Source organism: Podarcis liolepis (genome assembly GCF_965112155.1).
Source record: "Podarcis liolepis genome assembly, chromosome: 3".
Lineage (NCBI taxonomy): Eukaryota > Metazoa > Chordata > Lepidosauria > Squamata > Lacertidae > Podarcis > Podarcis liolepis.
Genome location: NC_139557.1, coordinates 108,137,070 through 108,163,530, shown reverse-complemented (window position 1 = coordinate 108,163,530; position 26,461 = coordinate 108,137,070). Strand labels below are relative to the sequence as shown.

General features: G+C 41.5%; 3 protein-coding genes across 10 annotated transcripts in view; 1 reads left to right on the top strand and 2 right to left on the bottom strand.

Moving 5' to 3' along the window:
• Positions 1–208: 208 nt before the first annotated feature.
• Positions 209–5,238, bottom strand: SRSF7 (serine and arginine rich splicing factor 7). 3 transcript variants are annotated; one of them, XM_083494807.1, is made up of 9 exons: positions 5,109–5,238; positions 3,844–4,024; positions 3,575–3,751; positions 2,641–2,715; positions 2,461–2,562; positions 2,053–2,106; positions 1,514–1,549; positions 811–852; positions 209–517 (listed from the first exon to the last, which is right to left on the bottom strand). In XM_083494807.1, exons 1-9 carry the CDS (start codon positions 5,179–5,181, stop codon positions 463–465), a joined length of 795 nt encoding a protein of 264 aa, XP_083350933.1. In that variant the 5' UTR covers positions 5,182–5,238; the 3' UTR covers positions 209–462. The 3 variants fall into 3 exon arrangements, with proteins under 3 accessions (XP_083350933.1, XP_083350934.1, XP_083350935.1); XM_083494808.1 differs by lacking the exon at positions 811–852; XM_083494809.1 differs by lacking the exons at positions 811–852; positions 1,514–1,549.
• Positions 5,239–5,531: 293 nt separating this feature from the next.
• GEMIN6 (gem nuclear organelle associated protein 6) lies at positions 5,532–10,281 on the top strand. 2 transcript variants are annotated; one of them, XM_083494917.1, is made up of 4 exons: positions 5,532–5,866; positions 7,168–7,310; positions 7,957–8,100; positions 9,574–10,281. In XM_083494917.1, the coding sequence occupies exons 3-4, from the start codon at positions 7,973–7,975 to the stop codon at positions 9,947–9,949; spliced, it is 504 nt and encodes a 167-aa protein (XP_083351043.1). In that variant the 5' UTR covers positions 5,532–5,866; positions 7,168–7,310; positions 7,957–7,972; the 3' UTR covers positions 9,950–10,281. The 2 variants fall into 2 exon arrangements, with proteins under 2 accessions (XP_083351043.1, XP_083351042.1); XM_083494916.1 differs by having other exon boundaries at positions 5,534–5,866; positions 7,168–7,314; positions 7,961–8,100.
• A 922-nt stretch (positions 10,282–11,203) lies between these two features.
• Positions 11,204–26,461, bottom strand: part of DHX57 (DExH-box helicase 57) — a 33,332-nt gene continuing 18,074 nt past the window's right edge. For 2 of the 5 annotated variants that reach the window (XM_083494110.1, XM_083494109.1), the window contains exons 12-24: positions 25,188–25,393; positions 23,788–23,904; positions 23,328–23,424; positions 21,742–21,915; positions 20,379–20,579; positions 19,392–19,668; positions 18,310–18,405; positions 18,112–18,195; positions 15,997–16,134; positions 15,393–15,467; positions 14,998–15,132; positions 14,293–14,493; positions 11,204–12,622 (exon numbers count right to left, since the gene is read on the bottom strand). In XM_083494110.1, coding sequence (XP_083350236.1) covers positions 12,479–12,622; positions 14,293–14,493; positions 14,998–15,132; positions 15,393–15,467; positions 15,997–16,134; positions 18,112–18,195; positions 18,310–18,405; positions 19,392–19,668; positions 20,379–20,579; positions 21,742–21,915; positions 23,328–23,424; positions 23,788–23,904; positions 25,188–25,393 — 1,945 coding nt within the window. In that variant the 3' untranslated portion in view covers positions 11,204–12,478. The remainder of the gene's footprint in view (positions 12,623–14,292; positions 14,494–14,997; positions 15,133–15,392; positions 15,468–15,996; positions 16,135–18,111; positions 18,196–18,309; positions 18,406–19,391; positions 19,669–20,378; positions 20,580–21,741; positions 21,916–23,327; positions 23,425–23,787; positions 23,905–25,187; positions 25,394–26,461) is intronic. The other 3 variants (XR_014523527.1, XR_014523528.1, XR_014523529.1) reach the window with 3 other exon arrangements.

The following is a 26,461-nucleotide window of genomic DNA, read 5'->3' as shown; positions in this document are numbered from 1 at the left end:
TAAAAATACCTTTGCAAGTCATAACACCCCAGAAAGCCTGAAGCACCAAATTAAATGTCACACTTAAGCTTGATGCCCACAGGCTAGTGGTAGCCACAAGTATTTTTAGCCAATACCCTTGCACAGTATTTGTGTACAACACTAAGGTATCTGTAATCTGCTTTTAACATGCACTTGATTAACAGAAGCAAATAGCATTACAGCAAAGTTAGAAATACACATTTTATTTCATGTGCCCATAAAAAGACCCACTTTTCAGATCACAGGATGTTATTACATACAGAAATTGTGCACTAGTCTAATGTAGCAGCTTTTACAGATTTTACTAGAAGATCAAGATCCTCGCTGCGTTAGCCCTAGAAAAGGTTTTCAATCAACTAAATCCTTACATTTGTCAATAACACCAAAGAAATCCCTTAAAATAACGTAAACAAAATTCTTCCTATCACGTTCTTTGCAATTCTAATCCAGTCTTTCAGGACTCACACTCCTTCGAGGGCTTCCTGATGGCGAACGACTACAAATAAAAAGGGGGAAAAACGAAGTCACTAGGTTACTCAATGTTAAAATTAGTAAAAAATGGAAATTAATAGATTAGTGTTCTTAAAAGGGGATCCATGCTACCTGCACATTAGTAATTTTAATCCTAGCACCTATTTGGATGCTGCTTCAGAAGAGGATGTTAGTTGGAATTGAAGGCTACAAGCTCTTAATGTTAAATACTGAAGCAAACTTGAAAGTTTGCATGCACCCCCATTCCCAAAGGAAGTATTACCAAGCTCTCTTGCAGTGTTCAAGAAGCATACTTACCCTGAGTTAATGGAGAATGGATATAAATGGCTCATATCAAAACTGAAAAAGCAAGACTGAATATTAAATCAAGTAAAAATGCTTTTAAACACATATACTCATGAGGAACTAAAAATTCTGACACAGCCTACTATTATTAAGTAACAGCTAGCTGCTGTTCAATGTCTAGATTGTCCTGCCAATTTCCTGAAGGTTTCAGTCACAACTATAAACCTTCTCCGTTTAACCTTTGAGCCATTTACATTTATTGTCCATTAACATAGCCAGGTAATATGCTCCATTATTATTAATATGCTGTATTATTATTATTAAACACCCTTTTTGAGAATGGTTCTGGACTTTGATTAAATCTTAAATTTGCTTAAGAGCAAATTCTTATTACACTTAAGTGGCCTGCCACGGTTCCTCAGACCCTGAGTGAATAGTAATCACTCACTTTCCCAACAGAAGATGCCAGTTTTTGTGCTTTTACCCTATTTCATGGGTATCTCCCATTATTTCACTTTTTAAAAAAATAACCTAAAACCTATTATAAAGAACTATAAACAAATCACAGCTCTGTAGGAATTTTAACATTTAGCAACATTATTTTAATGTTTTAAATGTAGAACTGTGAATCCAGGATATACAACACTGTTATAAACTTTATTTCGATTGTTATCTGCGTAAAATGCAATATGTCTCCTTCAGAGGCTCAGCTTACCTTCTCTTTAAAGATGGTGATCTTGATTTGGAACGGCTGTTAAAACAGCATCAATTACATTACATTAGCAAACACTAGACTGATCCAGTATCTACAGCCAGGGAGGGAACCAGTGGACCTACAGATGTTACTGGAATACAACTCCCATCATCCCTGACTACTGCCTTTGCTGACTGAGACTGATGGGAGTTGGAGGCCAACAGTAGCTGGAGGGCCACAGGTTAACTACCCCTGATCTATAGCCATGATTTATCTGTTTTAAAATAAAAGCATGAAAGAAGCTGGTAACATCTTGCAATTGGTTATTTTGATGCTGAATACTCGAGAACCACAAAGATTGCTTCTAAACTACTTAAATGTATAGAGTAGGCTAAATGAACTCGCATTCATAGTATAATCCTGTGTGTACAGTAGACATTTGATGCTTTCAATTAAAACATTGCAAGAGGCACTTGGAAGTGATTAACATTTAGAAAAATGCCCATTTCACATAATTTAGCTAATTACTAGTTACTATTTTACAAAGCATTGACGTTTACCTGCTTCTGGGTCGTGAAACGGACCTGGACCTGGATCTTGACCTTGACCGAGACCTAGGTTTTAAAGAGAAGGTACTCAATTCCAAGCTCTTAACACATCTATGCAGGTGAATGAAAGCTGTCATGAAACAAGGTTGTAGACATGCAGTCACAGCAATATACAAAGTGCATTAATTCTATTCATTCTGGAAGAAACTTAGAACATATGATGCCCAGATGTGCTTTTCTTCAGAGATATATGTTTGATTCAATCAAATATTTTATTGTTGCATTTATTTATGGTTTTTTTTTAAAATATTGCCTACAATTCCTTTTTCTTTTGTAAGCTGCTTTGAATATGGGGTAAACGTATTAAGATACTAATGATTAAATCAACTCCATGAACACTAAGCTTATTAGCAAAGTTACCTTGATCTTTTTAAAGAACCTGAACGGGATCTGCGTGGCGAGACAGATCTGGATCTCCGAGGGGAGAGTGATCTTGATCTCCGAGCAGAGACAGACCTGGATCTAAAAGAAAGGTGGTTGTTACAAATATGCCATTCTGATTCTTAAACTAAAGCACCTTGTTCCAATTTTGATGCTCACCTCCGGCCACGGCTTCGGCTACGTGAGCGAGAATATCTCCTTCCTCTGGACCTTGAATGAGATCGAGACCGTGACCTAGTTTTAGGTTAGATAAGAGAAGTATTAGACCACAACTTCAACAGTTAACATGTGAGCCTTTGCCGAAGCCAAAATATCTGATAATTAAAAATTAGTGTCTTGTACGTTGAAAAAAATCAGGGCCTATGTCTTGAGTATTTTTTACTACCTAAAAAAGATGTTAAACTGAATAACATTTTAGAATTACAATCATAATATAAAACACTGTAATGTGTATTTAAAATAAACCTTGCAAGTTTGCAGGTCGACCCTCTTTGGCCCAAGGTCTAGCAGATCTAGACGATCTAGAAGTATCTATAGCCGGTCGCTGCATCTAGGTGTTCTCTTCAATCTAACGACGATCAAACTGACAGCCAAATGAGCCAGGTGAGGCTTGATTGACGCAAGAAGATTTTTCTAGGTGGGAATGTGGTCAATCTGGTGTTCCTCTTTTTAAACCGGAGGGGGCCCCAATTGAAAGCCAAATTTACTGTTACGGCGATCACCGTCTCAATTTTTCTGCCCTTTAAAGAATAAGGTGAAGCTAGGTGTAGATGGCTCGAGGGGATCTGGCCTCTTATGCTGATCACCTCAAGGTCTAGGAGGATCTTAATTGTCGGATTTGCAAGGCGCCTCAGCATGAAATCTTAAGGCTCGTGACATTCTGAATCAAGGCGACTGACTCAAACGAAGAAACCTGAAAGGTTTTGACCAGGTTGATTATTAACATATTAACATAGTAACACAAAATATAAACAATTGTAATATACCCACATAAATTATAACATTTACTTTTAAAATGGTGTATCATTACCTTCTTTGCTAATAAAAACTATGATTAACTGCTGAAAACAAATCTCCTTATATCTAAACATACCTGCTTCTTCTCCGACGACTGTAGCGATGACAGTCATAAGCATAATGACCTTTCTCGCCACACTCATAACATCTATCATTGGGATCAAATGGCCGGCGTGCTGGGGGTCTATCATAGCGAGACCGGCGTGGCATACCGGTTGATAACTCCACTCTAACCCTAGAGCCACAGATCACTCTGCAACAGAAACACATATTTAATAATCCAACTATGGACTCAGAATTCAGTTTTTATTCCCGTGTAGATAACCAGTTAGCACTTGCACGTACTTTCCATCTAGCCCGCGAACTGCATCTTCAGCATCTCTTGGGTCTTCAAACTCAACAAACGCAAATCCTGGAGGATTTCGCGCAATCCATACTGTGCGTAATGGTCCGTAGTAGCTGAAAGCTCTCTCAAGTTCACCTTTACCAGCACCAGTTCCTAGATTACCAACATATACTTTGGTTTCTACACACACAAAAGAAAAAAAGAATTTTTTTTAGAAAGTTCCAAGAAAATATACTTCCTTAATAGTCTTAAGTCAATTTCACCGCTAAGTATTCACGTTCACTTCACTTGCCAAACTGCACTCCCACTGAACCGCAAAAGCAGAGCTGCAACCATTATAAACACAAGTTTCCGGCATCCATGCTGGCAGCTGGGGGGGGGGGGCACGTCAAAGCGACAACAAGGAGGAAAATAGTACTATTATACCGACACCCTGTATCAAACGCACAAGATTTCTCCTAGTTTTTCTGTCCATCTAATTGGGTGTTACAGTCGAGATACTCAAAGCAATTAATAATCATAATAACCTGCATAAGAAGCGCACTTCACATACTTCGGGGCACAAAAGTTTAAGCAGGCGCGTGGTCAAGGAGAATAAGGAACACGCCAGAAGTTGGCGAGGCTCAATGAGGCCGCCACTCCCTTTATTAGAGGCTCCTGGAAAGCGCGCCAACCGGCAGGCAGCAGGCAGAGGAAGCGCAAGCGGCGGCAACTGCCCTTCAGACCCTCCGGCGCCGCTTCTCCGCCCTCCCTCCGCCGACGGCTCAGCCAAACGCGCCGCCGCCCTCGCGGCTTCTTCCCTCGGCCAGCCCGCCCACCTCCTCTTCCTCGCTGCCGAAGGCGAGCGGAGCAGCCCTGGGCGCCGCCATCTTTGGCGCCGCCTCCATTTTGCCCGCGCAGCGTCAGTAGCGCCGAAGGGAGGGAAAACAAACCCGGCCAGCTCCGGCCACAAGCCCCGTCTGCCGTTACCCCGAGGGGAGTCCCCTCCTCACACCAAGACAGCGACGCAGTTCCAACGTCCGAAACGCCACAGCGCCGAAGCCGGGGGTCGCTTTCTCCTCAGCGCAGCCGGCGACCATGCCTGTGCAAAATGGCGGCGGCAGTGGCGGCACTTTGCCGCTTAACGGGCTTCTTCGCCGCCGACGACGACACGGAATACGGCCTGGGCACCGCGGATTTAGCTAAGCGGGGCCTCGAAAAGAGGCAAAGAGAGGCGTCGCTGCGGCCTCTTTTCCACCCGCTTCTCCCAGCTCGCGCCACTCACCTCCACCGTAACGGCCATACCGCGACATCTTCGCCCGAACAGGGGGGGAAAGCCCAACCGTCTCCACGCGCATGCGGGCTCGCGGGGCCTTATATAGGACGTGCCGTTGGCGCGCATGCGCGTAACAATGGCCAGGCCGCCGCGGGCCGGCGAGGCGGGAAGAAAGTCAGCTTTTGGTTTCCGTAGCAACGCCAGGCTGGAAGGAGGGAGGGAGGGAGCGGAGGCTGAGGCAGCCTCCATTTTGGGAACGCGGTTATTGCCCGAGCGTGTAATTTGCCCGTTTGAAAACACGTGCCGTTTTCTGGGGAATAATAATAATAATAATAATAATTATTATTATTATTATTTATTATTTATTATTATTATTATTATTATTATTATTATTATTATTATTAATTATTATTATAATAATAATTATTATTATTATTATTATTATTAATACCCCGCCCATCTGGCTGGGTTTCGAGCGCCCCACCGTACGCCGCTCAGCAACATTTCCCTCAGATTTTCTACGGTTGCTTCCCGGGGTGGAAGCGGATTTTAATACTGTATATTTGCGCGTTCGGGAAGTTTTGTCAGCCCTGATTTTTTTTAGGGGGTTGCTCAAGGCGGAGTGAAGGGTTTGGGAAAGTTGGTGCTCGTGAAAAGGCAATGGTCGCTGAGAAGCTCCTTGCAGCAAATGAAAGGGATCGCTTGTTTCCTCAAATCCACGTGTCTTTAGTCCATTTGCGCCCCCTATATTCTGCTATCAGCTCCTGGTAAATCAATACAGTATTTCTGTGTTGTCCATTGGGAAACCGATGGCTGTTAACCTTTTAAAAAGTGATTTATTTTTTACACTCCGCCCAAGGACCTCCAGCCAACAGCGAATAAGAACGTGAGAGCCTTCTGAATAAAATGAACAATAACAGAACACCTGTCAGTTTTCTTCACTCCAGGCATCACACCAGATTAAAGAGCCTGTCCTAAAATAATGGCATTCGTTTAGTGTTACTTAAGTGCGAGCGTGCATTCGTGGGGCTTGAGGGCAATTCCTCAGCTTTCTCTAAACTGCACTTCATTCTCTGAGGAGGAAAGAGATTCCTCGTAACACTAATATGCAAAAGGCAGAACATTAATGGTGCACTCCGACGTCGGTTTTCTCAGGTGTCAGTCTCACTACGTTCAATAGAGCTGACTCGAGAGTCAGTTTAATGCTCTATGCATGTTTATAAAGAAGCTAACCCGAGTAAGTTAAATTCAACCAGGGCTTCCCAAACTCTCGTCTCTAGCTATTTTTGAACTACAGCTCCCATCATCCCTGACCACTGGTCCTGCTAGCTAGGGATGATGGGAGTTGTAGTTCAAAAAAACAGCTAGCAGAGCTGGGAAACTCTTAATTACGTACCCCAGGTTAAGTCTATATAGGATTGAAACCTGACCCACTGTTTTGGGCTACTTCAAGCAATGCAAACTGGCTAGATTGGTTGTAAGTCGCTCTGAGTTGCCTTGGGTAAGATAAAGCGACTAACAAATGTAATAAAAATATTATCTTTGGAACGGAAAGGACAACGCACGCTAGGAAAACGCTACTATTCTACAGTAACATAAAGAAACACCCTCCTTGCTTTAAAATATTGTGATCCCCATTCTGGCACTATTACAAAAGCTTTCTATAAACGTGCCTTTAAAAAAGTCCATTGAAGCTGCAATTCTAGGCATACTCGCTGGATTCAGGGCGACTTAATCCGAACAAATTTATTTTGCATTCGCACTCTGGAAAACTAATCTTAACACTTACCCAGTATATTTTACTGGAGTTGCATCTGATTAGTCATCTATTAGGATTTGCCCTCTGAATTGGCTTTTAATTTTCTTTTTAACGTTAGGCAAAGAGAGGCGGAGTAAGCTAAATAGTATCATTTGCTGCCGGACTGCTTAAACTTCCGAGCTCTGCCAGCTCGTTCTGCGGGGCTGCTTGCTGAACGCGGTTATTTTTAGGGTGTGAGATGGGAGTGAATATGCCATGAATGAAGAGGTTGCCCGTAAGCAGCTGTTTCCGGATATTGCTTTTTTGCAGAGGAGGAACTTGAAACTACAACCCGATGCATTCTGGGCCCAAGCAATGACGACGGGAGCGAAACGTTGCATGCGTTTCGCCTGAATCCCTCGCCTTCTTTACCGGCTGGATTACAAGGAAACCCGCATTTCATCTTTAGCGGTGAGTGTGATGTAAAAATGTTGTGCCTCTTTTATGGGCATAAAGGCAGAGAAGAAGCAAGAACTGTGTGGATGAAGGCGGGCGCAAATAAACTTCTTCTCTGGGACTGCAGAGCCTTTCCAAAACATGCCCTCGCTCTGGGTTGAATAACACTTTAGTATTTGCACAGTAAGTTTATTTTTTGGAGAAACATGCTCTGATCTCGAGTATAAAAAGAGTGTGTGGAAGATATGTTTAGCTGTGATACTTAGTGCCCTTATTGCATTTCTTGAGTCTCTAAAGTCAATTGCGTTAGATTGTAAACCTTATTTTTTAAAATCTGCTTCTTACTTTTGGCTGTTTAACATTCTATGGCCTTATAAATGTTTTTTGTTGGAAGGTTATTGGTTTTCGGTTAATATGTATTTTGTGTTCTCATTTATTATGTTGTGAACAGCCCCTATAATCTCTGGAGGAAGAGCAGTATACAAAATTAATAAATGAGAAATAAATAAAATAAACATATCTAGGATTGTGCTGTTGTTCCTAACTTCTAGATACGAGCGGGATATCTAGACATTGTTTTAACAGACAGCTTTATCAACTTTTGCTGATCAGTGTGTTTTTTGTTTTCTCATTAGGTTTCAGCAAATTTATATATTATATATTTCAGCAAATAGGAAATATGACTGAGTGGCAGAGGAAGACACCTTTGGAATGGCTGACTTATGTGAATAAAGAAATTGAAGTTCTGGCTGCTGAGAAACAGAAGTATAAAGGATGGGTTTTAACAGTCGATCCAGTGTCTGCCAAGTAAGCAGGAGTTCAGTAGGCATGGAAGTGTGATACCCAGAGAGAGGGATGTATCAACATTTATTTTATTTTCAAAACCATGAATCAGAACAAGAATTGGGAGGGGAAGTGGGGAGCACAACCATTAGTAGAAAAACAAATCTGTAAAATATCTGTAAATTTTACTTTCTACTCAGCATGCAGTTAGCCTGTTGTTGTTGCTGCTGCTATGACAAATGTCTGGTGTTGTCTGGCTTCACACTTCAGAATTTCTATTCACACCAACCACTAGAAATTTTGCCCAGCAATTTATGGTTTTCACTGATACTCTCATAAATGGGACAGCTGAAAAAGTTGAAGGGGAAAAGTGGAAAATGTTTGAGATAGCATCAGATGAGTTTTCTACACTGGTAAAATTGAGGCAGTATGATCAGGTCACTGACCATCAATGTTAAGCTTTAGCAGTGGTATTCCACAGTTGCCTAAGAATGTGGGAGCTTTGATTTTTGTTTTCGTTCTTATGTTTTTTGTACGTTTGTTAACAAATCATTACTTTTTTTGAAAAGATGTGGGAAGCAACTCACTATGCCTTTAAACATTTTTCTTTCATAATAGTTCTAGTTAATATTAGCCATTTTAAAATGGAGCATGGTCTAAAAAATGTGAGGGATGGGCAAGGTTAAAAGATTTGGGGTTGGTTTATAAGACCAAATGCATCTGCAATAGATCGGTTTTATGTACAGTACTTGCCACTTCACTTTCATGAGGTACTTCATTAGCTTGAGGTTTTGTATATACCACAGAAGGGTAAAAGTTTAGCAACTAGGAATTACTGTGATGCGTCAACTGAAACCTCTGTTCTTCCAAAAAGAAATGATTTTAGTATTTCTGCATCTCATACTTACTATAAGGGCTGAGTTGTACCTTTCGATTTTCAGTGGCTAAATACATAGATGCTATTGAGCTAAACGCTACTGATTTGGGAGGGTGTTACTTTGAGGGAACGCATTTCTTTGTATAGATTTGTATTTTAGTGCTTGAAAAATGTGCAACAGTGGGGGAAAAGTGCTTTGAACAATGACACTTGGCATGCGTTGCTTTTTGTACAGTAGGCACTGGCTAGCCACATAGTGGCTGAAATATTTTTAAGGATTATGTAGGTAATAACATTTTCAGACAATGACTGCTGATAACGCTAGCTAATGTTGGCACAACAACTTGCACTCTTCGTTTTTGTTGGTGTGATGTAATGGGATCAGCCTGGGATGCTATTGCAATTCCACACTCTTGTAATTTTTCACTGTGGGGGCGGGCGGCTGCTGCATCCTGACCTGAATGTTTCATAGTGCAGGTGCTTGTGGGACTGAGACGTTGGGGCGTGTGTGTTTTGACGAGATAAAGTTGAGTATACATTTGATAGCGTTTAGCATGCGAGATTTCTGTAGGTCTTTCCACCAAGCTGTAAAACTTCATGTGAACTCCTTTTCTTGACAGCATTCTTCTGGCAAATCCCCTTGAGAATGGAAAAGTGTCTGTTTCAGGCATCTTGGGGCATGCAGTGCAAGAGGTGAAGATATTGTCCGAAGCTTCTGATGCTATGAAAGAGAAACTTGCCCACCTATTCATGCCTGGAGAAAGCCAAACCTACAGTCAAGAGGAGCTGGAGGACAAGAAAAGCAGCTTGAAGAACTGGTTGGAGAAAAACCATATTCCTGTACAGGAGCAAGGAGAGTCACAAACCACACTCTGTGTTGCAGGGGTGTTGACTATTGACCCACCGTATGGACCAGAGGATTGCAATAGTTCCAATGAAATAATTTTGTCTCGAGTTCAAGGATTGGTACAAAGTTATCTTGGCCTTCAGCAATGACAGAGTTGAAGAATTGGGATGAAGTTACTTACTGGCAAAACCTATGCTTCCCCAACCTGATGCCTTCTACTTGGACTACAAAACTCACATTGGCCGGGGATTGATTTCAGTTGTAGTCCAAATATTTAGAGGGCTTCTAGTTATCTCGGGAGGCTGATCTATACAATACCTGTTGAATTTCCCCTCAATTTAGGCATTTTGTGTTTCTAAGTGCTATCAGAAAGTCACAGTCAAAACTGAATGGTTTTTCTGGATTTGTTTTGTGAAGAAATGGCAAATGTAACAAATCTGTACTATATATATTTTTTATATGAAAATAAGCATTGACGTTAGTTTTTGGAATCCTGTGAATGCTCATTTATATTCAGTAACCATTAGTCATGAAGAGTCATATATGAAAACATCACATTCTTACCATTTAGTACTGATATTAAATTAGGAATACCTCTATAAACTACAGTTCATAATATACAAGCAGAATAATTACAATAGCTGCGGAAACGCATCATATGTAGCTTGTACTTTCACCAATTCAGAACCCCTAAAATTGCTACTTTCATCTTTGTCCTTATCGGAAAATCTTTGTATTCACTGGAAAGTGATGTGTTTTAAGTTTTTATGAGAAGTGATATGGTGACAGGTCGCTGCAGTATATGCAGCCAGTGAACCGGCAAGTAATCTTCTACACTGAAGGCTATTGCTTATGTTACAGGGTGTCAGGGAAGATCTACTACACAAACCTCTATAGCAGAATTTCCTCCTGATAAGACACTCATGGGGCAATTCAACTGATCCTGTTACACAGATGCAAGTAGATTTACTTGCGTTAATATCCACATCAAAACTAGGCAGGCCCCGTGGTTTGTGAGACCCTCCCCAGAGCCCAGAGGATGTTAGTGAGGACAGAGAAAGCCCCGAAGAGACCAAAAGCATAACAGGGCTTTGTTTAAGCTGCTCAGCTTCCCCACTTAACAGCTGATGTGTTGGGTAGCACAGCAGCAGGAGCTTCTTTCCCGTGCATCCTCCAGCCTCCTGCCAGCCCCAGAGCTTCAATTATAGTTGTGGATATTTTTTGATACAGTATTTTTGGTTTGGATTGAAGAGAGTGCAACAGAGGGTGTTTAAAGAGTGTTTAGAAGGTGTTCCCCACTACGCAATTTCACTTATGCACGCGGGGGGACTGGAACATAACCCCCACACAAGTGGGAAGTTACCTGTACATAATTTCTTGCAAAAAAGAAACATCAAAATAGGTTACAAATCTAATGAACAAGTTCCTGTTTATTTATAGAGCTTGTTGATCACCATTACTCCAACCAATGAGCACCTCAGGTGACATACATAAAGTTAGCATACAGAGTTTTATTTTTATTTTTAACCACCAGCAGGCTCGTTTCTGTCGCCATAGCAATTGTGCATTCTCCACTCCTGCCCCAATGTTGGTTTACTGTTTTAAAAAATCCTTAAATGCACCTTTATGGGAGCTTCTGTTCAAGTCCCATTAATTTCTGCAGGACTGCGCTCCTTGTTTATAAGAAGTTGCTGGGCTGATGAGGGTCCACAAGTCATAATGAACTGTACTGAAATAAGCCTCTTTTGTACTTGCATTCCTCAACCATTTCTTCTGACTTGTGAAAGATCTGGTTTCAGGAGCCAGCGGGGCTCAGAACTAGGATGTAACAGCATTATCTTCATGTCTTGCTTTTGCAAAAACTTGGCACACTTCAAACTTACTGCTTTCATAAGTGCTGTCTTGTCAAGGAAGCTAAGTTTACTTCAGGCAATGTAAAAGAGTAATGAACTTTATCTCTAGACTAACCCTTTGAGGAGCAAGACAACTTCTACAGCCTTTGGCAAGCTGTAATTTGAGCCCTGTGTGCTTGCTGTGCTTGTTTACACACACACACACACACACACACACACACACACACACACACACACTCTCATATAGAACCTGGTTCATTTTTATACTAAAGAGCATTTATCTTTCATTTAAATTATTGGCAACCGACATTGATTAATCGATCAGATTAGGACAGGTTTTAGGGAAAGCTTACAGGGGAATCCATTTTAGAATTTAGGAAAATACAAACAGTTGCTGTAGTAAACATCAAGTCCTGCCTTAAGGAGAAGAGCCAAGTCAATAGACCATCATTTTGTAGCAAAAAGAGTTAATCCTTAATTGGACAAAAACAGTAACAAGAAAAACACATTGGAATTGAATGTTTTTGGATCTCTCGAGTTTTCATTGGCATAAATAACAATACTGTAGTCTCTTACTCTATACTTCACAGATTGCTCCTGGAAAGGAAACACTCACGTTTCCCTTAAAATATGCCAACTTTTCCATGATTTGGGTGAAAAAACCCATCACCCTTGTTTCTCCAGCCCCATTAACTCCATTAGGGCTACTCCAAATATAGTGGTTTCTTTGATTGCCACTTTGCCTTTCGGGTTCCAGGCATCCGTGTTGCTTCCATCTCTATTGCCATTGTTCTGCTGATAAGTCTGTATACCAAATGCTCCGTGCTATTGTGTGGTCACAAGTTTAACAATCATGCTAATGATGCGAGACCCTCGAGGGCAGGTACAAAGATCTATGCTGGGGTTTTTTACTTTATCCTGGAGTAGCTGGTCAAGCTCACAGCGAAGTTCTTTCACTAATTCGGCTACCTGAAAAACACAAATATTCTTATGAGTTAAGCTGCTTAGGGGTAGTCCAGGCCAGATCATAAGCCCCCATCATCTCTGACTATTAGGCCATGCTGACTGGGAGTTGGGAGTCCAGCAAAACCTGAGGTTCCTCACACTACATTAGAAGTTACTTCTGAAGCCCCTGGCCCTCCCTCTGATATTGCATGAAAGACCTGCTGTACTTTTTATGCTTCACATTTGTACTCACATAAAAGAGGCTCAGGACGCGGGTAGCGCTGTGGGTTAAACCTAGGGTTGCTGATCAAAAGGTCAGCAGTTCAAATCCCCGCGACGGGATGAACTCCCGTCGCTTGGTCCCTGCTCCTGCCAACCTAGCAGTTCGAAAATACAAAGTGCAAGTAGATAAATAGGTACTGCTCCAGCAGGAAGGTAAACGGCGTTTCCATGTGCTGCTCTGGTTCGCCAGAAGTGGCTTAGTCATGCTGGCCACATGACCTGGAAGCTGTATGCTGGCTCCCTTGGCCAATAAAGCAAGATGAGCGCCGCGACCCCAGAGTCGTCTGCGACTGGACCTAATGGTCAGGGGTCCCTTTACCTTTAAAAGAGGCTCAACGGGCATTGCCTGAAAACTATGATGACATTAATGTCCTTAAGAATCTCAACAAATAGAAGATCAAAGGCACTGCATTTTTTCAAACTGCACAGGCCATACCTACACCACTTGGGATTTTTCTCATTTGACTGGATTTTGTGTTCATTAATGCTCTACACAGTACAGTTGGACCTTTTAAACTTTTTATGCCTTTTCTTCTTGTATATCCAGGGTTAACACCCCCACAGATGATATAGCATTGTGCATCCAACAGTGTCATAGTGCTGGAAGAATTTTGTTAGTCTAAGGTGCCACAATACTCTGTTGCTTTTATCCAGATGAAGAACCTGAGAGGCAAATTTGACTTTTGGCGGTGCTGATACAAATTGTCCTGCCGTCTACAGCCTGGGGTTTGTTGTGCTCATGAAAGCGCCTATGCAAATTGTACTGCAGGGTATTATAACCATAAACTGCAGAGTTGATACCCAAGAGATGAGGACATCTGCCTAAATTTCTGAAAGATCTTCGGTTCTTAAATAGCTGGTCATACAGACATAAAGAACAGCCTGACCTTTCAACTTAGGAAAGTAAACACACTTGTTGAACCAGATGCTGCCCATGCTATTCTATAAGCCTATTGGAATTAGTGTTTTACAGTGGTGCCCCGCAAGACGAATGCCTCGCAAGACGAAAAACTCGCTAGACGAAAGGGTTTTGTGTTTTTTGAGTCGCTTCGCAAGACGAATTTCCCTATGGGCTTGCTTCGCAAGACGAAATGTCTTGCGAGTTTGTTTCCTTTTTCTTAAAGCCGCTAATAGCCGCTAAGCCGCTAATAGCCGTGCTTCGCAAGACGAAGAAACCGTAAGACGAAGAGACTCGCAGAACGGATTAATTTCATCTTGCGAGGCACCACTGTATATCCATTTTGGCCCAGTGGACTTAATGTCTCAAGAGGAAATTTGGTTAAGGGTCATAACCCATTTCCTGCATGCCAGTATAAAGTAGAATGAGCTGTTCTTCTCCCCTTGGTACGATGAAAATAATTTCCCCATCATAAGCAATTAGATGCAATGTGATGAGTTGCTCATTTTCTTACCTGGTGTGAGGCTGCAACAAAACGAATCCACCCATCGTCCAAGGAAACGACAAACTCTCCCTTCTGAAGATGCACATTAATACGGCCGCCTCCAAACAAGATCAGTGGGTACACAGACACCATGCTGCAGTCTCGAATAAACACCCGGCTGGTTTTTACCATCTCGTGATACACTAAGTAAGGGCTATCAAAGTGCCTGGTCTGAAACAAGGAACCCAAAAAAACTGTGGTGAAACTTCAACAACAACAACAACAACAGGTTCCATACCTATCACTTCAGTTATACAATATATGGCAGAGGCCATTGGTTTTGCTGGGAAAAGGTTGTCCAATGCCAGCATACCATTTGCCAGGCAGCAGGGGCAGGAGAAGTCTGAAATCTTTACACAAATTTCACATGGGTGTGTAAGCTGAAGGAGAAAGGAAAATAACCTATTGTCTGAATATCAAACGGGACAAGTTGGTTATAAATTAAGTCCCATTGATTCCAATGTGAACTAAGTTTAACTAAGATTAGCCTGCTTATCATCTTATGCATCTGTGCATAGATACAAGTCCAACAGATTACAATGAGGCTTACAGATGTGTAAATGCAAGGAATCGCACTATGGACTGCTGATTGGTTTGCATGCCCCTCTTCCAAGAAGGAATTGTATGTGTGTGGACGACAGCTACAGAATGACTGACTGGGGGTGGGAATATCACCTGGTAGTTTACAGAGGATGGATGAATGTGAACAGAGCCCTCCTTCTTGGTAACAAACTTCAGCTCTGCAGCTTTTGGCTTCATTTTAACAGCTCCTGTACTGGTCTTCTGATACTTCCCTTCTGGCAATTTCACCTAAAACAGTAAAAAAAACAGGGAACAGTGATAGAAATACTCATAAGCAACTTCCATTCAGTAGGAGATGTTTCTTTAAAGCACTGGAAATACTGAAAAGTCTCTAAACCCAACAGAAACACAAAAGAGAGAAAGAGAGAGATTCCCTTTTAAGGAATTGCTAATACCAGGTAGCTCAGCTTTCAAGCATGCAGCATAGAACAAATGCAATGTGTGAAATATGGACAGAAAAAGAGAAATGAAAAGTACTGCCCTCTTACCTGAACCACATTGGGATACAGAGCAGCACATAATATGGCTGATATCAGCTTGAAGTTGTCCGCATTAGAATTTGCCTGTGATATAAACAAAAGGGTACCTACAAGTTAGTGCAGATGTTTGCATGAAACTGGGCAGCACATCACCTTGAGAATTCCAGCTTTCATGTAAAGGTAAGCTTCCAAACCTTATAGTTACAGAGATATTTTTTTAGAAAATATGAAGGCATCTATTTTTTTTTTAAAAAAACCCTCAAGTGTTAAGTGGTAGAAGCTCTGGGCCCTATATGCCCCTCCCTAAAAAGGGGGGCACCTCTGGACTTTTTTTAATCAGCTGGGAAGAAAAGGGTTTTCACATAATCAGGAAGCTCCAAATCACTGAACAAAAACACTGCCCAAGGTTCTAGCAGTCATTTTGGTTCCATTAAATCATGACAAGGAGAGTAGAAATAGAAGGGGTGGGAGGGAAAAATGAATGCCGTATTTGGACAGATGGGGAAAGTGGCAGAGAATGAGAGGAAGAACACCGTAAAAAAGCTTATGCGTTGTACAAAAGGCAATGGATTAAAGAGACAGGGCAACTCTCCTCCACTGTCACTCCTGTTACCTCTTCTCCAGTTGCTTCCAGAACGCCGTCTCCTCCCTGAGACCACCTCCTCTCAATATCCTTGGCTCTGAGTCCCTCTTTCACAAATCCAATGTCAGACAACAGTTCCGTGAACTGCCTTTTTAAACTGGCCATTTGCTATGGAGGAGAGAGAAAGAACACCTTTGAATAATGAATAGCGTTAAGATTTCCGAACTGTGTCAAGTGATGTCCACCTTCTGTTCTCATTCTTTCCAAACACCAGCGGTAAGCCACAGAAGACTTATGGGTCACAGCCAGCTTGTGGCTGACTTCATTTTGCCCACTGCCACTGTTGCAAATCTGGGGAAGAGTGGGAAAGCTATGCTGGAAAATGTGAACTGCATCTACTGTGGAATAATATGTACTCTGAGGAAATAATGAATGGTTGTTGGGACTCCTGGTATGGTGGTTCCGTAACATAGCTAGTATGGGGGACGCTGATCTTCAAACTGTTCCAGGCAGCACTGTTGAACCTCCACTTATTCGGGGTTATTCAAAGTGAAACCAAGCTTGCCCACCCCTACAGATTTTCCCCTGCAACATGCAACTGTGTTGCGTGCCTTTCCAGGGCACAGTCTCCCTTCCCATAGAATGGCAGCAAGGCTCAAGAGGACTGGCCAACGTGCTAACTGAACTAAGAATACGCCCTAGAACACAGCCCAGAATGAACTGCAATGTGCAAGGATTTCCCTGGCAGATGTGAGGCGGTTTCTCCGTAGGCTAGTCAAAATGGATGCCCCTGGAAGTAGGAAGCTTGAAAACCACTGACATATATACCGTATTGGCCTGTATATAAGCCTCACTTTCCCCCCAAATTCTGACTGTGAAAAGTTAAAGTGTGGCTTATATTCGTGACCTTACAGTCTGCAGCCAGCACCAGGAGAGTGGCAAAGCAGCACCCGCCCCATGCGTAGTCCTCTGTCTTCTCCCCCAAGGCTCGAAAGGAAGAGAGCGAGGAAGGGGAAAGCCCACCAGCAACGCAGCCGCCGCCCCCCCGCCCCAGTATGCAGCCAGGAGCAGCGAGGAATGGAGCGGCTTATATTTGGGTATTTTTTCTTTTCCCCCCTCCAATTTTAAAGGTGCAGCTTATATTCAGGCTAATACGAGAGTTAGGCACATAGGAAACTTGTTTTTAGGAAGTCTATTTGTCTAACAGGCTCAGTACTGGATTGGGACTCTCCAGAATCTCAGGTAGAGATCTTTTTCCCATCAGGTGCTATCTATATATTTTTGTAGACTGGAGAGATGCTGGTGGTTGAATTTTGGACCCCAAACGTGTGCTGTACCACTCAGCTATGGTCCCCGTCATAAATAAAAATATGTATCTTTGGTGTGTGGGTGTGTAGAGAGGCTTGTGTGCGTTTGTGTATGTGTGTGAGGAGTCCAGTGAGGATTTTTTTTACAGCTGATCCACACTCTTTACCTTTCAGCTAGGGTAATTTCAGTCAGTGGTTGGCAACCATAGTGTTAACATTTACAATTCAGTCTCAGAAGCTAAGGAATTAAATATTATATGGTATAGTAGTTGATCCATTTCCCTAAATCCTGTCATCCATCAGAGATTATCCTCAACTTTTCTGGAAAAGCTGAAGTTATCTAAAAAGGCAGCATATTTTTATTTTATTTTTAAAGCAACCCAATCTTATGCTGCGCCCAGTTTCCTCCTCTTCCATTGCCTGCCTGCCAAGGATAAACACAGATATATCACATTGTTAAGCCTGGGGTAGTAGTCAACCAAATTTTACTCAGAGAAAACCCACTGAAATTAATCAACATGACTAAGTGAGGTTCATTCATTTCAATGGGTCTGAGTAAAATTTTGGTGAACAGCACCACTGGGTACCACATCTTGAAGTTAATCTGCAAGTAACATAGTGAAATGTAGTGGGATAAAACCTTAAATGTACTGTATAAGCAAACAGGCCTAGAGAATGCCTTGCATGTACTGAGTTTTCTGATAAATGCAAAGTTGAAACCTATAAAAAATGTTTTCATTATAAGATTGCACAACAGGAAAGCAGAACACAACAATTTGATGTGAGGTTCAATATACACTTTTAAAACTCAAAATTGTGAAAAATAATGCTAACTTACCTGAAGAGCGCTTTCTGATAAGAAATTTTGTCTACAAAATGTGTGACTTGCTTGATAGCCTTCTTTTGAAGCTGCACGCCATCCCTAAATAGTGAAAATATAAGCTGTTACAGCGTGCCATCTCATCTCTTACAATTAGGAGGCTCTATGGCTACAATAACTCTGAAATCAATTACAGGGCGTGCTTTTATTCCTCACCTTATATGCTTGGAGAAGCGCAAGATAATCACTGTTTCCTATTGCAAATTCCAGCTTTTTCTTGAATGCCTCCTCTCTTTTGTCCCATGGAGAAACCTTTTAAAACAAGGAACGTAATAATGTGACCTGTTCTCACACTGGCCAAGCAGATAATAAATAAATAATAATAATAATAATAATAATAATAATAATAATAATAATAATAATAATTTTATTTATATCCTGCCCTCCCCAGCCGAAGCCGGGCTCAGAGCGGCTAACAACAGTAAAAATAACAGAGTTTACATAAAATCACAATCAATTAATTGAAATACATTCTAAAATCAATTCAGAGTCAAATTAATGGCAACCACTGGGCTAGAGTTCTGTGAGGATCGCCAAAGGAGGGGGTCAGGCTGTGCCTTGGCCAACGGCCTGGTGGAACAGCTCTGTCTTGCAGGCCCTGCGGAAAGATGTCAAGTCCCGCAGGGCCCTAGTCTCTTGTGACAGAGCGTTCCACCAGATCGGGGCCACAGCCGAAAAAGCCCTGGCTCTGGTTGAGGCCAGCCTAACCTTCCTGTGTGCCTTTGGGAAACCCGCAAGCAGGATTTGAGCACAAGAGCATACTCCCAAGCTTTGGTTTCCAGCACCTGGTGTTCGGAAGACTTGCTGCCTCCTTGGAGGCAGAGCACAGCCACCATAGCTAGAAGCCATTGATAGTCCTCAACGTATTTGTCCAATCCTATTTTAAAGTCATCTAGGTTGGCGGCCATCACAACTTCCTATGGGAGCGTGTTCCATAGCTGAACTATGGAAAGCACACCATTAAACAACTGGCAGATGTAAAATTAAAATACAGCCTACAGAGTTCAGATTTACAAAGTGTATTCTGGGTATACGGAAATTTTGTACATTGCATTCTACAAGATGTACAGAACTATCCTATTTTATCCCCCCCCTCCCAATTGTATTTATGCTATGAGAAGTGAAACCTCTCCCAAACCACTTTCAACCATATAATAGGTTTATAAAAGGTTCCGTTTTAAGAGTTTAGGAAACATTCCTTTGCACACATGGACATATCTTGAAACAACAGCACTTACAAAAGGAGACTTGTGGGCCCTGCTTGCTGCAATTGTCAGTGCTGGATCCAGACAGCGGAAAATGGTGCCAAACAGCATTAGCTTCCCAATACTGACATCAACAGGCAAGGAAGCCAAATGATACCCCAAGGGTGTGAGCTTCTCGTCTGAAGTTAAGGCTCCGACATCCTGCAGTCGTTGCTTTGAGGAACGTAGAGATTCGGCTGTTGGTGGCTCAATCAGTCGCATGAGAACTGAATGAAGGCTTTGTGTGGAGAACATGTCCAAAATCTTAATTCTGGAAGAAAGAGGAAAATACAATCATTTGCTCAGAGTTGGATATGTTAGCTTCAGCTACATAAATATATAATATACACATATGTTAGCAGGCCTGAGAACTTTCTGTTGAGGTCTTGCTTTCTGGATGGGCAACGGCAGACAACAAAAAGCATAAGAAATCAGTATCAAACAGGGCAAGGTAAAAAGGTAAGTTAAAGAACCACAGCGCCACCCACGTCCTGTATCAAACAGGATATAGTAGGGTTCACCAACCATTTTGGGCCCATAGGCAAGCTTGCAAACTGCAGACACTGGCCAAACCAGTTCCTTCTCTCTGTCAGTGAAGTAACAGGAACAAGTCTATTTGATTTACAAACCCTAGCCGTTATGTTGTACCTACTTGTGTTAAATCTTGAGTTGCACACAGTATAGAATAAAAAAAAAGGAGGCATTTTTGTATAGTAATTCCTAAGCTCCACCTGTTTCTCTCTTTAAAGCAGTCCAGCAAAGTACCGAGCCTGGGCATTCATAAAAGCTAACACACACATTTTCAAGAAGTAAAGACTATGGAAAATTATTTGCCCTAAGGAAGAATTAGGAGGATGTTGGAGGAAGAGGAATTTGAGAATGGGAGCCAGGGCAAATTACTATGTATAAGATGTGCCAATCAGCAAGATCTGTAAAGGTTGTTTCAGGGATGCTCTGGCTGCCAGTGAAAGACTGTCTTACCTGAGACAGAGCTGTTCCAAAGGCACTCTTTGTATTTCAGGTAACTGCTGCTTCAAAAGGAGATGATTGTAATGGTGGCTACTGAAGAGATGAAAACAGACTCCAGAGGCTACCCGGCCTGCTCGTCCTTTCCTTTGCAAAGCATTCGCTTTGGACACAAATGTATCCTCCAGGCTTTCCATACCTTTGCTTGGATCAAACCTGCAAGGAGGAAGATATGGAACAGTGTTTGCAATATTCTGATAGGCCTTGGGGAATCTAGGGAGGTACAAAAATTAGGAAACTGGATGCTTGCAGGTTATGCTACTTGGGGCTGCATTCGAAGACTATTTGGAAACCAGTTAGTGCAGAATGTAGCAACTAAATGATTATCAGGGACAAGAAGATGCGTGTGAACATATAAACACCAGTTGTTGCCTGACTCTGATAGCTGCCAATTTGTTTCTGGGGTCAATTCAAAGTGCTAGTTTTGATCTTTAAGCCTTTAACAGCATAGGAACCAAATGCCAAAAGGACAGTGTATCTGTATATGTTCCTGCCTGGACTGTGAAATCATTATCTGAGGTTCTCCTCTGTATGCCACTTCTAATGGAGGTTCTTTGGCGATGAGCGGACGGCCTTCTCTATAGAACCTCCCCACCTATGAAATGCTCTCTCCAACGACTCCTGCCTGGCATCAACTTTATCATAATTTCACTGCCATGGAAATAGTTTTTATTTTTCTTGGCACTTGGGCAACACCAATTATTGGATTTTCGTATTCTGGTTATGTTTTTAACATGCTTATGTGATTCTGTTATTGTATTTTTACTCCTATTGCAAATATTAGTCATGCATAAGTATCTAGCATACAAATGCTTGTACCTCCTAGATTCCTAGAGACCCATCTCACAACCATTTTAAAATATTGCCTGAAAGCTTGCAGAGTCAATTTGACAAACGCTGGGGGGCGGGGAATGGATATCACCACTATAGAACATTGTGAACTAACATTGCTACACGTTTCCCATTTTTCACCTGTAAAAATTCAAGCAGAAAAATATGGGTTGAGAAAGATGAGAGCGAAAAGGTTAGGTCTTAAAGGGAGAAGTAATAACTGAGACAGACAGTAACAGAAATGGTTCTGGTCACAGGGAAACTGAAAGAGGAAAAAACGAAGGGTGAGAAACAGAAGCTTGTAGCAGCTTAATGCAGGAAGCAAATAGCAGATTTGGGGCTTCAGTTTTGTAATGTCTTCCAGCTCAAGAGACATGGAACAAGGAAATCCATCAGGTAGAAATCTCATTGTGTATAGGCCCCATTTTAGCAAAGCTTTTTTATTTATTTAAATTGTACATGGTGCTTTTACTTATTATCTAGGTACCTTTTCTCTTTCATCTTCCCTGAATCAATCACGTAGACCACATCATCGATGGTAATGGAGGTTTCTGCAATGTTTGTAGATATGATGATCTTGGTGACCCCTACAGGAGGCTTAAGGAACACACATTGCTGCTCCTCACTTGAAAGTGAGGAATGAAGTGGATAAACAACACAGCTATGAGAAAAAAATCAGAGGACAGGTTTAGAGGGCTTTTAGTGAGGTTCTGTTTTCCATTTTTATATCACTTTTTTTACACAGTAGCCAGAGCTGGAGAACCAAGGGTCACATAATTTGTGTCTGTGTACAAGAAGAATGGACTTATCACGGTACAACAGGACTTCCCTTCCTCTCTGCCCCACTACAGCTCCCCAACCCCTGTGGCATGCCTCAAATTTGGTACACATCAATATTTTAGCAATTCAACTGTGCCAATGGTTTCAGGGTGGGGGAGGCAGAGAAGACCATATGAAGAACGTTGATAAATTGCACAATGGGATGATTCAGACTTCAAAATACCAAACCATGGTTTGGCACTCCATGAAGGAGTCCTGTGTTCATGTCCTTCCCCCTATGTTCTTCTTTTGTGCTCAGATTTCCCCTCTTGCTTCTGATTCAGCAACAAACCATAGTGGGCTGTTGTGTCTGAGCTGAGAAAATGACAACTTGTGGAATCTAGGCATACAAGCCTCAGTTTAAACAGATTTGCTGCAAAATCAGAAGGAGAGAAACCAAAGCACACAAACAGGGGAGAAAGTCTCTGAGCAGAAGACTCATCCATGCGTAGCTCCAAAGCATGATTTGGCACTGCTTCTGAATTGACCCAATACATTTTCTTGACTGGCAGTAACCTGATGCACAATAGGGTATCAAGCCAAAGAACTAAGGGATAAACTGAATAAAAAATTCCTTCCAGTAGCACCTTAAAGACCAACTAAGTTAGTTCTTGGTATGAGCTTTCGTGTGCATGCACACTTCTTCAGATACCTGATGGACTTCCATTTCATGCGGCTCAATGTGGTGCCTTCCATGGTTCCAGTAGTAGATAGGTAGCCGTGTTGGTCTGCCATAGTCAAAATAAAAAATTCCTTCCAGTAGCACCTTAAAGACCAACTAAGTTAGTTCTTGGTATGAGCTTTCGTGTGCATGCACGGTATCTGAAGAAGTGTGCATGCACACGAAAGCTCATACCAAGAACTAACTTAGTTGGTCTTTAAGGTGCTACTGGAAGGAATTTTTTATTTTGACTATGGCAGACCAACACGGCTACCTATCTACTAAGGGATAAACTGGTTTACATCCAATAAGCTCAAGGAGTCTAAAACCAATGTACAAACCAATGTTTCTGCAGCACCCAGCTAAAAAGAGCATTCTTTTTCAAGTTCTACTTGGAAGAACAGAATATTATCCTCCATGCACTAGTTGAGAATTATACTGGGGTGGGGGAAGAGATAAAAGATGCTGCAAGAAAGAAAAATGTTCACATACTCTTAAATAAGCAACTTAAAGTGATGTAAAAGTTGATTAAAATGTCAGTTTTAATTAATTTACTTTTCATTTAAAAATATTTAAGCATATTCTTAATTTACCGATTGCTGCGCCGGTTATTGAAGAGTGGATTAGTTTGCAACTGCTTATACAGTGTTTTAATTTCTTCCATGCCTGGCAAAAAAATCAGTACTGCACCTAGATAGGAGTATATAAAAAATAGTAGAATTAATAGAAATGTCTTCTAGAACTCAGTATATACTCTTCATTTTTGCTCCTGAAGGCAACCACAATTTATTGCTATTTCTCCCTCTACTACATTACATGTTACGGTAAGATTAAATTCAACATCAGCGTAACTAAGAATTTTTTCCTCCTGAGGATCCTAACTCTGGGAAAAGTCCTATTATGCTTCGAAACCGTATGTCTAAAAGCTAGTTTTCTTTTAGAAAGAGGGAGAGCAGAGTAGAACTTCAACAAAAGATAACAGGAAACGGTCTTCTTGGTGCAACTGAGCTGCATAGGCTTGTAAAATAGGTCATGTGTTTCTCATCATGTTACCTGGTGGATACGAATGTTCGCCACTGACGATCCACTCCAGTAAGGCCTCGATTAATTCAAGATTTACTTTGTCTAAATCCATTTTCTCCATTGTTTTTAATACTGATTTGCTAACCCCTGAAAGAGAAAATGAGCATCATAACAAAAAGGAAAAGCCCTGTTAAGGTCATGAATTTTGTAAGCAACTCAAACTACAGCCACTTCCAAATGAATCAAACCCTTGATGAAAAGTGGAAGTCCAGCTGTGGCAGCTTCATGGTAAGAACATAAGAAAAGCCTGTCCAGCATCCTGTTCTCACAGTGCAAACTAGATGCCTATAGGAAGCCTGCAAGCGTAGCAGCACTCTCCCCTCCTGCAGTTTCCATCAGCTGGTGATATCGCCTTCCTCATTTATTTCATTTGGTCTAATACCTTCTTTCTATTCACCCAAATAGCATATTTTCTCAAGGTCAAAGTCTGATGTTGCCTTATACATATTTGGATATTGAAAAACACTTGGAAATTTTTTGGGGGGTGGGTGGGTTGTGTGTGAGACAGAGAGAGAGAGAGAGAGAGAGTTGGTCATTCCCTCCAAAGAAAAACATTTTTGCCATGATTCAGTACCTCCAGCTACACACAGGAAAAATCACATACACTAGAGGAATTTCCCATTCTGGAGGCTCGCCTGGCACCTTTGTTATATTTCTTTAGGCACCAGGCAAAAACAACCCTTTTCTCTGAGGTGTTTGGCTAATTTAACAATCTATGGCCTTTTAAACTGTGTGTGTGTGTGGTCATTGCTCCTATACATCATTATATTACAGTGGAACCTCGTGTTACGTACCATCCTCCTTACAAATGCTTCGGGTTACGAGCTCTGCTAACCCGGAAGTAGATGCCCCTAGTTGCAAACTTTGCCCCGGGACGTGAGTGGAAGTCGAGCGCCAGAAGCGTGGCAGCAGCAGGAGGTGCCATTAGCGAAAGTACGCCTCATGTTAAGAACGGTTTCAGGTTACAAACGGACCTCCGAAACAAATTAAGTTCGTAACCGGAGGTACCACTGTATTTTTGAGTTTTTATATTGCAAACCACTCTGTGATCTTCCTATAAAGGGTGGTACAGAAATTTAATAAATGGTGAAAATAACAATGATTCTCTAGTATGAGAGAGAAATAACATGTGCAATGAGAAATTCTCACAAGAGCATCAAGCATCTATCTGTCTGTCTGACAAGAGAATAGGAAACCTCTCAACATACAGGTCTCAAGACCTTTGCACTAGAGCTATATGCCCGAGGTTGTGACATGTACTCACAAACATTCTAGGTTTGAAAATACCTTTCTGGTCATATGTACAATATGTTTACTGATAATAAACTCTTAAAAATTATTGGCAGCAATGCACATTGAATAAATATTACCTTTGTAGCGGATCAGTAACTGCTGGAATGTTAGTTGCTGGTCTGGAACTGAGTCTTTGGCAGCCACAGCCACTGTATTTTGCACTAGGCCAGAACGCCTTAGGTCGTAATCTACTTCCTCTGCAGCAGTCCTCAGGTGTCTTTCTTTCTTGTCCACACTTTGCTTTGCTCGACGCATATATGGGCTGCCATGCTCCAAGACATACCTGAATGAAAACAGAGAAATACCATTTACCATATGTGGTGGACGTGTCCCAAGGTGAAAGACTTCTGGGAAAAGATTTATAATGAATTGAAAAAAATGTTGAAATATACATTTATTAAGAAACCAGAAGCCTTTCTACTTGGAATAATAGGTTTGGAATTGCCCAAGAAAGATGTCAGATTGTTTTTGTATGCCACAACTGCAGCTAGAATTTTGCTGGCCAAAAATTGGAAATTACAAGAAGTACCAACAGTGGAGGAATCGCAGATGAAAATGATGGATTTTTTAGAGGTAGCTGACCTGACCGGAAGAGTCTTAATCTTTAAAGAAATTTAAAGATTATTTAGTTAAATATGTTAAGATAACGTAAACAGAATTACTTGTGAGTAACAGATTGGCCTAGGATTTAAATATGTGAAATTGTATAATACTATGGATAGAAATCACAATGAAAAGAAAGAAAGATGTTAATTGAACAAGTAAATCTTATATGAAAATAGTGTTGGAAAACTGCTACAATGAGCTATATGGAAACTCAGCTAGGGGGATTCGAGGATGTCACCCAACAATGATAACAAAAGTGGGACTATAACAGTTAGGGTAAATGTATGTATGTTTGTTTGTTTGTTCTTTGATATTGTAATGTTTTTCTTGTTTGTTGTTATGTTTGTTATAATTTTGGAAAATCAATTAAAAAAAAATGGGGAAAAAGAGAGAAATAGGGTATGGGGGAAAGCCATCTGCAAACCTTGCTTTCTAGATGGCTGACTGCTCTAAGCAATTGCTTAGACCTTGTGGGCTGTGTGGTGTCATTTCTGACACACTTAATACCCACAGAGCATTTGGGGAGGGGCTATAGCTCGGTGGTAGCACACATGCTTAACATGAAAAAAGATCCCAGGTTCAATCCCTGGCATCTGCAGGGCTGGGAAAGACTCCTGGCTGAAACTCTTTGCCAGCCTATATAGATATATCGCTGAGCTTGATGTATAAGGCAGCTTCACTTTAAGTGAGGCTGTATATATTCTACGCATCTTGCAATTCTACTGCTCAGGGAACAAATCTTGGT